Below are 14,151 nucleotides of genomic sequence, written 5' to 3'. Positions count from 1 at the left end.
ACCACGAACAGATCTATCACAAACAGGTTGACTGGTCGACTGGCCGACCACCGCGAGCTCAAAAGCAATAACATATACTCACCAACTTCATCTGTACTCTGCCGCCACGGTCTTGCAGGCACAGCGAGAACAATCTACGGCTTTGGATCAGATCACTCAAGAGCTCAGCGAGCTAGGGAAAACTTTGGTCGACTTGGACAAACTCGTCGCTGACCAAGACCAGAGCCTTTGTATATCAGAGAACGATCTGAATCCGTGAGACGGCTCACCGACACCCAATCACCTTCGATAGGTTCCGTCAAGTCTCCTCACACAAGAAGCAAGATTATTCTGGCCCTTTTGACCCCACCCTGGACCGAACATCTGGCGATTGCACCGTATGTTGTCGGCTGCTCGGCCACACGACAACACCAACGCCTCATTCTTTCTCCGTACCATACCGCATCGCTTGACATCGGGCCTCTGTCAGTGATGCCCGTCACGGACCGGCCTTGTTATGGCGTTGCGTGATCAGGAGGTCACACTGTTGTAGCAGTGCCACGAGTCCGTGCCTCATGCCCTGGAGACCAACGTCCGTCAGCTCGTGCTTGCCTTCGTACCATGCCAGCATCTTCGATCGACCCTGCTCTTGCATGTTCCGGTGCTGGAGCGTGCTCTTCAACTGCTGCACCTGCCGTTCCTTGTCCACCAGCGCGTCCGCCAAGGATACAGGCTGGTCTCAGGCGGACGGTCGTTCCCATCCGTGGTGACGAGGGTGCTGGAGCAAGCCCTCCAGGAGCTCGACATTGTCAGCGGGCGTGTATCACAGAATGAAAGCGGCTGAAGGGCCATGAACGACTGACCTGGAGCCACGCATCCTCAATCGACGGCACCGGGGTATCGGCGTCGCCTCGACCGACGGCCCAGAACGAGCGACCCACGTCGCAGATCAGTTCTTGACACGCCGCCGTGGTGTGCTTGCGCAGGGGCCGGCGGAAGAGATGTTCCTTCTCGGCCGGATACTGCCACTCGTAGGGGTCTTCCGGCAAGGGCACCAGTCGAACGTCGTCGGGCTCCACGACGAGGCCAGTGTGACGTTCTGTATCGAGTCAGCACATGCCGGGCGGACGATGGACGGTGGACATGCTGATGTGGGCTGACAGCATCTGGCGGCAACAATGACGCCAGCGTGCATCTTGGATGGTGCCCACCCGTCTTACGGTCGGTCGGTCGTCCGTCGACGTGTCGGATCCTGTCTCGGACACGACCTCGGACTCGACCTCGGACTCGATCTCGGTCACGCAGTCGGACTCGCTCTCCAACTTGGTCGGTTGCGGTTCCGGCATGCTGTCCGTGGAGCAGACGCACCGAGCATGCAGCTGAGACGAGTGTTGGTCCAGCTTTGCTTGATCCCTGCAGACTCGGGCCGCACAGTTGGCGCCTGCACCTGCTGAACGCATCACGTGAAGTACACGTTAGTTCCGACGTTCGATCAACCTGTCGACAGGCACAATACGAGCTCCACCAGCAGGACGGAGGCTGGCTGCATGTATCCCGGTCTCTAGCAGCTGTGTTTGGTCAACCAGCGAGAACAATGATCACTGCTGGCTGGTGTACACTTTCACCCAGCCCTCCTTGCTTTTTCTTTGGGTCGACCACCACCAAGCACGTAGGCGTCAGAGACTCGACTAACCCGGTTCAATCCGTCACATCTGCTGGAACGGCCTTCGTTCGGCCATATCCACTGGTGCTCCGGCTGCTTGTCTTGACTGTTTGTCAAACACACTATCGCACTTGTGCAACACCATGTCCAGATTTGACCGTCGTCAACAACAGGAACCACGGCTTGATAGGGCCAGAGCCGCCCAGGCTCTAGGTCATCTATCCCCACCTTCATCACACGCACGCTAACCACAACCATATGCACTGCCCGGAGAACAAGGTTCCAGTCCAGCTTCCAGCACTATCAGCTTGATGATATCGTCGGAAGCTAATCCACACGATGCCGCTTCCAGATGAACTTGTGGCTGTTCACGCTGCATAGGTATCCGTCACCTGATGTCTCTGCTTACGGTGACGAGATACACAACTCCTATCACTCATCAGCAACACGCTAACGTGTGGGAGAGAGCACTTGCTCTAGACAACAGGTACCCAGGCAGACCACGCCTGAAATGACTCCAGCAACGAAGGAACTGAAGTCAATTCATCAACCGATACGGTAGTCGTGCAGCTATTCCTTATCACAGTCATCTTTACGGCCAATTTGTTGAATCCAACGATCGCAGGCTCCTATCTCTTTTCTGCGCGGTACTCTGTTCAGAGACCACTACCCAGGTCAGCAACGTGTTGACGCAGTATCTGACCCTGAGGCTGACCGCTTGCAGAGCTTGGCCCCTGCGGTGGGTGTTTTGCTGGCCGAACACCACAAGCCATTTACACCATACACCTATCTCGCCATTCTCTGTGGCTTGCCGATGGCAGGCATCTCCGTGGCTCTGATATGGACATTACCAAACTACCAAACGCTGTTTCCCTTCTGCTATGTCAGCCTTACTCAACTGACCATATGGGGAGCGGCGTACTCCACGTACGAGTATCAACTACGCCTACGGAGTCAATGCATGGGGTGGTACTGGAACTTGCTTCGTTCGTTGTTGATCACGGCCGCGGCCATCACAACCAACGCAGTTCATTACGAGACGAGCATGCTGTCTGAGGGTCTGCTGCTATCTGTAAGTCGACTATGACGCGTGCATGCCTTTACTGAAGCGTGCAGGTGAATCTGCTGTTCTGTTATCTTCCAACGGTGTCCGTCTGTCATAAGATCCACAAGATATTCCAAGGACTTCAACCCCGGATGGCGACAATGGCACGTGGAAGCTCAGGCAAAACACCTGGATGGGGGCTAAGTCATTCTGTCCACTCTGCAGGTGCTAGCTCACAGCGCACTCTCACTTCATCGGGTCATGGGGATGAGGTTGACGTGCACGAGTATGTCTAGCGCCGCGTATAAGGTTTCGAGAGGTTGGATGCCGTGACGGGGGCAAGTCCTGCCCTTGCATACTACTATCGTGTAAGATGGTCACGTACCTAAAAGTGACTCAATCTGTACCCTCACCTGGTCTTTCAAGCAGGAAGGCGTTACCGAAACAACCTGCCGTGGTCTAGCGGCAGTACCCTCTTGCATCTTAACATGAATGACTATTATTTATCGGTATCATGTTCTCTGCTTTGTTTTCCTCCTTGCTAGGTCGCTAACATGAATACAGCCTATCCAGGACTGTTGAAGCCTATCGACTGTGAGGATGTTGAGGAGGACGCGGCAGGAGCTGTCGAAGTCGAAGAAGACAACAGAAGCATTACGGCACCTCGATTGCCCGATGGGCAGGACGTGGTCTTGAACCATTCAAACACGGCTCGATGGTCCACCTTTCGCTTTCACGACAAAACCTTTCTTCTTTTCGACGACAACCACCTGCGGGATCAAGTCAACGAGTTTCGAAAAGGCTACCCGGTCCACGAAATCGAGGCACTGCCGGTGGTGAAGATCTGCCACATGTTCGAGGCGCGGGCGATCAGTCGAGTCCCCCACGACTTTGATGCCTACATTCGAGGGCGATTTCATCAGGAGATATTACACATGGAGCTGCCCACTCAAGAGATGTGGAGCTGGAAACATGCTCTGGCCTACGCCAGTGATCAGCGGGGCAACACTTTCACGCTTGGGAACGAGGGTGGAGCGGTCGTTGATGCCTGCCTCGAGTCCATCCAACCTACCCACGACCATCTGAAGTTGGCTTTCCGAGAGATCATCGACCGCAAGGAGACAGAGAGTTTGCATCACAGAGACATTCTCTGGGCGGCGATGTGGAACATCAACGCCCTGCAGGTCTATCCGAGAGAGCCACCGGCGCTGAGTGGTTGGCAAGCTCGACCTGGGGGATCACAGCGTCCAGTCCCAGCCAGGAAACGGTCGAGACCACCGAGTAATGACCACTCGCTCAACATGCAGCAGGCGCCCTGTCCAGCATGGGGCTACCCTGACCTTCCTTCACATTGCGCACAGATCGGTGCAACGCCAGGCAGGTCGAAAGCTCAGGTCTTTGCGAAGATAGACCTTGGACTTGTCAGGAAGAGCACAGCGAGTACAATAGCGGTTGGGGGTTCGCTTGCGGGTCAAGAAGATGTAACCGTGGAGTTGCAAGATCGGCTGAGAGAGCTTCATCCAGATGGTACGATTTCTTCGCCGCGTGGCATTACCAAGAAGGACGACAAGGACTGGCCGAATGTGCTAGAGACTCTGTTAGAAGACGAAACAGAGGCGCTTGTCCTCGCCCCGCTGCCGACCACGACGGTCATCCACGTTCGAGTCCTCGGTTACCGCACTCACTCTTACGCCGGGAAGCTGGTCGATACGTACGGCCACATGGTGGTAACCACGACCGACATCGATGTCATAACATCGAAGGAATTTGCCGCCGAAAAAGATCGATATGACTGCGTTCTCCTGATGGACGTCGAGACGTGGGTCCGCAACATCGACTCGACCCTCGCTTGGGCGTATGAGCATCTGAAGCCGTATGGCTACCTCGAAGTCCATGGCATGGACTCGGTTGCAGTTCTGGACAACGATGGGGTGGCAGAGCATTGGCGAGCGACACAGAACCGGAAAAGAGATCACTTCGGCCGAGACCTGACGAGGGAGAAGGAGAACTGGGTGGCTGCGGTGCAGAAACGCTCACAGAACATCGAGTTTGACGTCCAATCATTTCACGCCGAGCTGCGCCCCAGCGTCTTTGATCGGTTGGCGGAGTCGGAGATGACCAAGCTCGGCCGCATCAGCTTGAAGAGTCGGAACAGACTGGATCAGAAGATCGCCCCGGGGTCTACGGCAGGAGAACTCCTCGGTAGCGATGGGTCCATGCAGGACCTGATGGTCGATGTCAAGTACTTTGTGTGTGTAGCGTTTGGATTCAAATAGGTGGGCCATGACCAACAGGCCCTGAACGACTCGTGCCGTGCAACCGCCATTCTTACCATCAGCCACTAGGAAGATCGTGTTCCTGCGATAGTTGTGCCACGTATATTGCTCTATTGGCTCGACTGTCTGTCATATCAGAGACTTGACTACGTTGAATAAAGTGATCGTGCGTCAGTCTCACAAAAGGTGGCACCAGCCGAGCATGGCGTATATGTCCTCAAGACTCCCTGGCAAGGCAGACTTGCAGTCGCTTGCAGTCCATTCCCATCAATACCCACGGATGTACACCACCCACTACTCCACAAATCACTCCGTCGTTTCCAGGTGTAACGAGACCCATCAACAAGGACATCGTTCGAAGTATTGGGGAAGCGGTACTGAAGAACTGGGCACGTTGAGATCATGTCCTTTTCGGTGCAACAGACCAGTATGCAAAGGGAGTCTATCCCGCGGAAGGACCGGCAGTTGGATCCTAGTATCCTCGTGTGTAGATGAGCCGTTGGAATCTCCGGTCTTGAATCGCTCGTTCTCGTGCGACGTCGCCGTCTTTGCGGGCCCGCCGTTCTTGCTGGAGGTGCTGAGCCTGGACCATACGGTTGCTTCGATACTCCTCTTCACTTGGCCAAAGGGGTGCGGCTCAGAGGACTTTCTACTGATTCGCGGACTCCCATCTATTCTGCAAGCAATCGCAAGGTTTCAGCGGCAAAGTCAGATATCTAGGCCTAGCCGCACAAGCCTATAAAAAAATAAGGAGCCTGTAAGCTTACAGACAATTACATTCAAGAGATGGCTTTCCGACTTCGTGGGCTTCCTGAAAATGTCCGAAAGGAGCTACAGCTCTCATGAACATCCATCGAAACAGGCTGCTAGCTCAGGTCAGTCAGATATTCATCGCATCCTTCCCTTCACCCTTTCGCAATGTGACGACACCCGTGCTGTTCGAAAATGATCCATTGAGCAAGCTCGAAGCACTCAGAGGAAGCATCGACGTTGTAGTGCGAATGCAGCTTGCAGATTTACTGCGCTAAGGCCAGCAGAGGTTATTCGTAGCTCGTCCACTAGCGAGGTCAATGACGCAGTCTAGGAGCTCAGCTCGCTTTAAGCCGAACTTCAGACTAAACCTTGCTGTTGGAGGCCCCGCGTTGAGTCCATAGTGGCGGCCTCGGATCGCGAGTTTCCAGGGTCCATAGCCTTCACCTAGTTTCTCGTATACGACGAACACAGATCACATGACCTAAACTCAACGACCACAACAGGTTTGGCACGTCTGTCTGTGCTGATTGTTCGCTCATGCCTGAACGGATTTACTCCGGCTGCACACCGCGTAGCTCGCTTCCCGCCGTATCCTCAATAGCACCCGGTATCAGCATTAGGCTGGCCAATTTGCATCCAGATTAGAGCCCTACCTTTGAGACAGGCTGCTAGCTCAGCCTGTCGTGTGGAGGCAAGCAAGAAGTGGGTGGTGTCGTCCGCTAAGGAGCTCGTCTCCAAGAGGGTTGAGTTCAGTGCGAAGGGTCCACAAGTTCGAAGTACACCAATGTTTGTCGACATAACGAGGGGTTTGCGCTAGCCGCACATGCACCCTTAGTGGCTGCGTATGAAGGTTCATCCTATCGTTGAAAAAGCTAGGCCGTGGTAGGGTCCGGCAGCCTCGAAAGTGCCCCAGCATAAAGCCGGTCTTCGTTGCCAGTATCTTCATTTAATTTCGCTTCATCTTCGACATGAGCGCTGCTCTCTGTATCAACTATCACGGAACTTATTCTTCCTACACCTTACTCTACTTATCATCTAGGCCGCTACCATCAAGCATGTCATCCACGTCTTCCAAGCCCAACCAAAGGGCGGACAGCCGGACTCTTGGAGCTTTAGTGGACGAGCGCCAGAAAAGTATCCACGCAATTGAAGTCGATCACAGAATTTTCGCAGCGAACGTCACCCGTCAGAGGTATTTGTGGTCACATATGCTCCTTATTGTGCCGATGGTTTGCTTCGATCCAGGCAATATTCCACGTGAGGCGGTCCAAGTTCGGCGACAGATCCAGGGGCACCATTGGGAAAATTGGAGCCTGTGGAGGGAGATGCGGCGGGACCTTTCGCAGCTCCATGTTGACGTCCTGAGACGGCAGGATGTGCAGCCATCCACACACCTTTGCAATGCCCTGATGTGTTATCGGAACAACCAACTACGAAGAGAGTTAAAATGCAACCGAGACGAAATATACATCTTCACGATCCTCTCGATAATTTGTCAAGAGTTTCCATCGTCAACTGCACTCTTAGAAAAGTGCGGTGTGCTATCACAAACCGTCATACGCTGGGCTAGCGGTCGTGGACGAACAGATTGCAGACATAATTCTGGTCACCGTCAAAATCCCCCAGATGGGCCTGTGCCATACGTTGGTATTCGACAAAGACCTCTCCGGCAGCAATGCTCACGCTCAGTTCTGTGCCCTCGTTGGCTGTCCTCCATCGAATCTTCCTAAGGACAAGAAGTTGCAGGCACCCAAGAAATCACTTTATGGCCGGACAATCTCGCAGCTTTCTTCGCAGCGTATTGCTTACAACTTCAGCGCGGCACTGAATAACACCCTGCTTCTCACTCAGGTAGTCCTTGGTGCAACCCTGACAGCGTTGGGTGCATCGGCTTCATCCCAATATACTTATTACGGTGTTTGGCGTTTTGAACACAATCATAGCAGGACGGGTCGCGTACCTCAAGTCGCGTGGCCAGCCAATGAGAGCTCGGATGTATCGCGATGACTTGGAGCGGGTCGTGGACGAGATCGAGAACTCTGAGGTCATGTGGCGAGGCATCAGCGACGGCATATATGGGTACGACGAGATCGATACAGACGATGTTACCGTACGGTAGGAAGTGGCTCGACTGACATGGTTGTATGAGCGGGCCATTCGACCGAATGGGATGAATAGCCCAGATATGTACATGGCTGGGGCTGGTGGTTTTGATGGTAACACTGCTGGGTGAGTGCGCCCTAGTCGAGATACGACCGCTGTGCCTCTCGGAGCTCCAACCGTTGCATTGCCAGCTATCACTGCACCTGCTGTACCTCAACCATCGGGAGAGAATCCAGGTCCTGCTGTGCCGTTGGTGCGACCAAAGCAGATGTGAACAAGTCTGGCGACAAACCGAAGGAGGATAAATGGAAGACAGTCAAAGTGATGGCAAGAAGCCAATGGCTGATGGTGCGTCGGATGATAAGATCAAGGCCCCGCCGCGGACGGCTTCGAAACCAGCAAGCGAGACGAATAGCACTTCTGCGACTTCCAGTCCTGCGGCGTCAATATCTGCTCCGCCACAGGCTACGCAGCCCCAGACCCAACCACGACCTCAGGTTCCTACGCCTGTCGACAATCCAGATGCCTCGCCCGCGACTGCTGCTCGACTGAAGCCGAACAGGACAAAATCTGGGGGCAAGCAAGGAGAAGATAGTGGTGAAGCCAAGAAAGTGTCTGGAGATGACGAAGAATTCGACAGGCGTGCAGCCATATTACGCGCACCATGCGTATGCAGGTAGACTTTAATGATACAAGCAGCTTAGTGAGCTTTCGAAGCATCGGAGAGCAGGTATAAACCTTGTCTTGAGCCAAGGAAGGTTCTGAGGTCTTTTGAAGAGTCCTGCACTTGTTGGTTCAATGTGGTTGGAAGGTCTATACGAGCAGTATGGATGCGCAGCTTTGAGCAGCAGAGTCTTGTAAGCTTTCGAGCTTGGCAAAGAGCTCACTCTGAATGTGAGCCGAGTAGAGGCTTGGTTTGTCCTCGTTCCTCGAAATAGCAGTTCCATCGCGTTCCCCTTCAGCTACGAAGTACTGAGAGCCGCGGTAGCAGAAGCATTCAGCCTTCAGCCTCAACCCTGTGTCTCCTCAATCAACCTAACATCCGCAGCTTCTAGTCATGACTCCCTTACTTCGTTGCCGCTGTTGCTTCTTTCAGATCTACTACTACACCGTACTGTGCTCTAGATCAGATCAATGTCTTGTGCTAAATCAAACCTGCTTCAATTTATGCAACGTCGGACGCAACCGACTAAGGATTTTTCCTCTCAACCTTCGATCCGGAATGCAAAAATTAGCATATATTCGCAAACATTCACGAACGCTGCGAACATGAATACGACCCTTAGAGAGCCTCTGGATAGTCTCCGGACCCTCTCTAGGCTGTCTCTAGACTCTCTCCCGACATCCTTCAGACGGACTCTAGCAAGTCTTCAGAGCGTTCGAACTACGGTGTCACCTTAGATTTAAAGCACAGAAAAGCCCGTCGCACCTCCTGTGGTAACCTGATAGATCATCGGGTAGATGGAGGTGAAGTTTGGACCGGTTTCAACGCTTGCGACAATACGGTAAGTCCGGATTGTTCAGCAGACGCAGGCTTAGTTTGAACCCTAAATAGATCGCGACCCTCGGCGTTGATTTAATTCTTTTCGTCCTTAGTTATGCCATCTATTTCAACCTATAACGACGCCATGGTATCTGCTGACGACGCAGCCACATCCTGACGTATCCTACGCCTCAGCCCAGGGCTCCCTACACACGAGCAGAGTCGCTCCTTCGATATAGCGATGCATCAGAAGCTCAACAAGACACCATCGACTTACACAAGAATCAGCAAACCCTAGAAGGAATCTGGGCAGATTTGCGTACAAAGCTAAGCGACTTACACGGAGTGCTCACAGAGATCCCGGCACGCCCTCTCTCCTTGGACACACCTTTGTGTTGGGTGGACTTACCTGGCAGCAGCTTTTGGACATGTGGACTATGCCACCGCGTTCTGGAACTAGCTCAAAAGCGACCGCGCGAGGAACGAGCCGGCTACGGTCATCGGCTGAGCGAGGCTTCCATTGATCAGCACAACCACGAAGATAGACATCTGAAGTATCAGTACGGTCGTTCGAAATCCATCTATGAGCGTCTATACGACTCTAAGATCCTTGCCGAGCAGGTTGCATGGTGGTGCCACTTCGAGTACGCGCCACCTAGGATGGAGATGGTCCTATTAGTGGAGCAGCCGACCCTACTGCCGTGGGATGTTCGACTCTGCCTACCAGCAGTCATGGGTGGTGTAAGCCAATCGCGCCCCATCGTCAAGGCAAGAGGCTCGCTGGTCAGGAGTGGTATAGTTGAGAAAGAAGTTTATTGGAACAGTGAGTAGAGGAGGAGGAGGAAGTGAGATGTGAACAAATTGAGGAAGAAGTTTGTTTGGATGAAATGTGAACCAGGGAAGCAGTCTCTTCCAGACACGAATGTTGGTGTTGGTACGGAGTTAATTGCTTGGCGTCGTATGTGATTTGTCCGATCCAAGGGTTCGTCGTTCATGTCCATAGTACGTACGGGGTCTGGGTTAATAGTATCTTCGAAGCTACTCACAACACCAAACAGCCATAGTACTCGGGGCTGTCTTGCACTTTCTTGCCTGAAATTCCTTGTCGCACTTTATCCTAGGTCAACCCGACAACCCTCGGTGCTGGTCGTAACCAGGGTCATCGTTTGTTTCTCAATTCCCGCAAACTCAACCTTCTCGTTCGCTGGCAAGGCCAAATCCGGAAACGTCTGCAGAGTGCGAAGGAGTACGTAGGCTACTTCCGTAAGGGCGAAATCCATACCTAGGCATAATCGAGGGCCTCCGTTGAATGGTAGGTAACCCCAGCGCTTGTTAACAGAGTCTCTCTCCAGCGGCATAGCTTCGTTCCACCGCTTCGGTTGGAATATCTCAGCATCCATACCGAAGAGGTCAGGTCTTCTATGCATTGAGTACACACTATAAGCAGCGGTGACGCCGTTTGGAACGAACGGGTGATGTAGAATCTGGACCACCACCGACAGACAGAACAACTCGCATTCTCATCGCCTCGCAGGATCTCGCAGGACCTCGCAGCACTTCGCAGTCTCAACGTGCTCCCAGGGATAGCTCGCGCGTTCTAGAAGCCAGGCCTAAGGTATATTCCAGACACAGACCGATCAGCAGCGAGGTCTAATGCTGCTGCAGGCCGAATTAACACATCCAGTTCTCCACCGTGACTGCCTCTCTGGCCAGGATGGTCCGGCCTTTTCTCAGTGAATTGGTCCATAAAGCTCATCTCTGCACCAATCGGTCCATGAGTGAACTGCATTTGAGACGGATCAACATTTTCACCCATTAAGTAAAATTGATCGTACGCGTTCATGGGGTCAAGGAAACCGGTCAGCGCAGGCATGGGCATGTTGGCCATGGACATCGATGAGGGTGGCAGGAAGCTAGAGGCAAAGTCTTGGCCGTGCTGAACATAGGTTCCTTGCTGTGTCGAAGACGAACGTGTCCCCATGCTGACATTATCGGCGGCGCAGAGTCCAGCTGCACGTGGTGGCTTGTCTGGGATGTCCTTGACATTGCGACCAATCTTTGCCACGACATCACGGAGCATGATATTAGAGAGCTGCCATGCTCGTGCAGCAGCGAGGTTTTCGTCTCCCAGAGCGTGTAGCCATCGTATTGCCTTCTTCGCTGTGTCGAGGACATCGTCGGCCTGCTCTGGCATATGATGGGATCGGAATGAGATTTCGAGCATTAGTACTGTGACTGACTGGACCAGGTTGTGCAAGATATTTGCCCATGGCCCGATTTTCAGAAAGCCCACAGCGTTCGGTGCATCCGGGATAAGAGCTAGCTGTTCTTGTGCTGAGGTGACGCATGTCGTGGCTGCTGAGCGGTTGAACTCTTGGCTTTTGGCGCTTTGAGTAGGCAATCTCCGATCCAACCTACACAGGCAAGGTCGATGTATCACCATCTTGATACTATAGTAGAGGAAGCCCAGCGACAACCGTGGCTCCACGAACTCCTTATCTCGTTGATTGCGTCGAAAGTCGAAAGCGGCAGGCAGCTTACCATACCAGAGATCGAGCTGCTCGTTGAGCTCTTTGATTCGCGACTGCATGTCAGACCACCGTGCCTGTGTAGCAGTTGGGCTGTATAGGTTATGAAAAGCTGCTTGCATAAGTCGGCAAGCTTGTACCACATGAAGAAAGTACAACGCCGTGGTGGGCCGGGCGTCTTTCGCCCACTCTAACGTCGAGTCAGACGGAGCCTGCATTGATTGTGTGGCTAAAGGGGATCGTGACGCTTCGGCTTTTGTGTTGCAACCTGAGCGTGAAGAACGGTTGCTCGGTGCCGGAGGACTTTGGGCATTCGATGAAGGTGCTCGGTCACTTTGTTGATGCTCGTTGCTTAGCAGCTTCTGACCAAGTGGGGTGCCGAAGTCTTCCTCCAAGACAGGCGCTGGCAGAGGGCAGGTGCAGTGATCGTCCAATATGCAACTGACACGGCCTGTTATGCCGCACAATCGGTTCTCGAGGGTATAGAGGGACCACCAGACTCGGTATCGAACTTCTTTCAGGTCATTGGACAGTTCGCTACTGTCGTTCCGCATATTGACACCCAGAGCGTTGCATGCCCGCACTGCCGTTCCGTTCAAACACCATGCTCGGTGGGTTTGATCAACGGCCATCAAGTAGTAGGACATCAGTCCTAGAATTTGAATCATCTGGAGGTCGGGGTGGTTGAAGATTGTCTCGTCGGTAATGGCTAGCATACGTGCTCGAGTGAAGTAGATGACGTGGTCTCGCTCATCGCCTGCCCACTCGGCCTGAATGAGGTGAGAGTACTTTGCGGCAATAGCAAAAATTATGTTGATGATGGCCAGCCATTTGCGCGATGCTTGCTGAGAACCATTCTTGGACATGAGTTTGAAGAATTGGTTGTGCAAGTTCACACGGCCCACGATAGGAAAGGAATGGTGGACTCGTTGCATGTAGGTGTGGAACAGCATACGGGCGTGTTCGTTGGTAGGCATTTCGTAAGGGGCAACGGCGTCGTAGGCGAAGATGGACAGATCGTTGAGGTGGTAGCTTGACTCTTCTATGGTGAAACCTTCATGCTCTTCAGAAGGAGCCACGTTAGACATGTTCTGGTTCATGTGCGTTCGGAATGACGGACCGGATATTTCATAGAGACGTTCCTGGTTAGGGTCTTGAGCAGCTCTTCCCTCGCCGTACTTGTTCTCCTGTCGCAGTCGTTGCATCCAAGTGACATCTGAATTCTTTCCCATGTAGCCAGTGGTCTTTGCGCCCTCTCTTGTAAAGTCCTCCTCGGTTCTATCGACAGCACCTGTCGAACCTGCGCGTCCACTAGCCAGCTCGTTCTCTTCCCCACTCAGTTCTGAAATGGTATCAGGCTCTACACCGAGGATGGCTGTGCTATCGGCAATGGAGTCGTCCGCGTCGGGCTGATCCGCCTGACATTGTCAGCACTCATCTTTCAGTGAAGATGTAGCTAGATGTTCTACTTTTACTAGAACGTTTTTGATCATATCTGCATCAGCTTCTCCCACACGGCTAGATAGTTCTCTAAGAACCCTTTCATAGTCTGCGAGCTTGTCTTGCATAGTCCCAAATTGCCTGTGCCAGTCAACATTCGCATCTCCAGCATGTGGTAGGGGTTCTCACTTCTTCACACGGTCTCTCTTGCCGTCGGCGTAGTAGCATTGTACCTTGAAATCCTGACAATGTCTGCAAGCAGGTCTTTCGCCACTACATTTGGTCTTGCGATGCCGACATGGTTCGCAAGCATGAGTGGCTCGATGTCGCCGTCCAGGCTTTGCGCTACTTTCACCACACTCGAGCGACCTCTTCAGACGGGGTATTGCCACTTTAGCCGCCTTGGATGACTGGTCACCACTCGACATGGGGCCAGCTCGTGGCGATGCTGGTATTCCTGGGGCTCTAAAGCTGCTTGCACAGGCGATGCTGAGTTAGGTGTAAAAGGTGTTCGTGGTGTTAGTATTGACTGAGCGCTGGAGGATGTGTCCGTGGGAGAGCCGGCTCATTCACTCGATTTGCCAGATGTCTCTCGTGCTTGAACTGCAGATGCTCGTGGCAGTGACAGACTGGGAATGATTTCAGTCGGTAGTGAAGGAGGTCTAGATCGCTTCCCAGCCATAATTCTGCATTACTCTAACTGGTGCTAGGGTCATCCGGGACAAACAACCTGTAGGTAAAAACGCCTGGGGTCCACATGGATATCGTATGGAGGATTTTTCCAACGGACAAGATACCCGACACGAGGATCACAGGTGTGGCTAGAACGTTCAATGCTGTTAATAGTAGTGCTCGGGACCAGCCGTGTGCCTTGCAGGTGC

General features: G+C 53.2%; 4 protein-coding genes across 4 annotated transcripts; 2 read left to right on the top strand and 2 right to left on the bottom strand.

Annotated features, from left to right (window-relative positions):
- Positions 1 to 3,241: 3,241 nt before the first annotated feature.
- On the top strand, positions 3,242 to 4,963 carry PMZ80_011010 (uncharacterized protein; the record flags this gene model as incomplete). Its single annotated transcript, XM_064879398.1, has 1 exon — positions 3,242 to 4,963. The coding sequence occupies one exon, from the start codon at positions 3,242 to 3,244 to the stop codon at positions 4,961 to 4,963; it is 1,722 nt and encodes a 573-aa protein (XP_064724837.1).
- A 3,161-nt stretch (positions 4,964 to 8,124) lies between these two features.
- Positions 8,125 to 10,133, top strand: PMZ80_011009 (uncharacterized protein; the record flags this gene model as incomplete). The annotated part of the gene is made up of 2 exons (XM_064879397.1): positions 8,125 to 8,495; positions 9,470 to 10,133. The coding sequence occupies 2 exons, from the start codon at positions 8,125 to 8,127 to the stop codon at positions 10,131 to 10,133; spliced, it is 1,035 nt and encodes a 344-aa protein (XP_064724836.1).
- A 281-nt stretch (positions 10,134 to 10,414) lies between these two features.
- On the bottom strand, positions 10,415 to 10,702 carry PMZ80_011008 (uncharacterized protein; the record flags this gene model as incomplete). The annotated part of the gene is made up of 1 exon (XM_064879396.1): positions 10,415 to 10,702. The coding sequence occupies one exon, from the start codon at positions 10,700 to 10,702 to the stop codon at positions 10,415 to 10,417; it is 288 nt and encodes a 95-aa protein (XP_064724835.1).
- Positions 10,703 to 10,899: 197 nt separating this feature from the next.
- PMZ80_011007 (uncharacterized protein) lies at positions 10,900 to 13,398 on the bottom strand (the record flags this gene model as incomplete). The annotated part of the gene is made up of 2 exons (XM_064879395.1): positions 10,900 to 13,248; positions 13,300 to 13,398. 2 exons carry the CDS (start codon positions 13,396 to 13,398, stop codon positions 10,900 to 10,902), a joined length of 2,448 nt encoding a protein of 815 aa, XP_064724834.1.
- Between the last annotated feature and the right edge of the window lie 753 nt (positions 13,399 to 14,151).

Source organism: Knufia obscura (genome assembly GCF_036327395.1).
Source record: "Knufia obscura strain CCFEE 5817 isolate CBS 148926 chromosome Unknown scaffold_23, whole genome shotgun sequence".
Taxonomy (NCBI): Eukaryota; Fungi; Ascomycota; class Eurotiomycetes; order Chaetothyriales; family Trichomeriaceae; genus Knufia; species Knufia obscura.
This window is presented reverse-complemented; position numbering and strand designations above follow the sequence as displayed.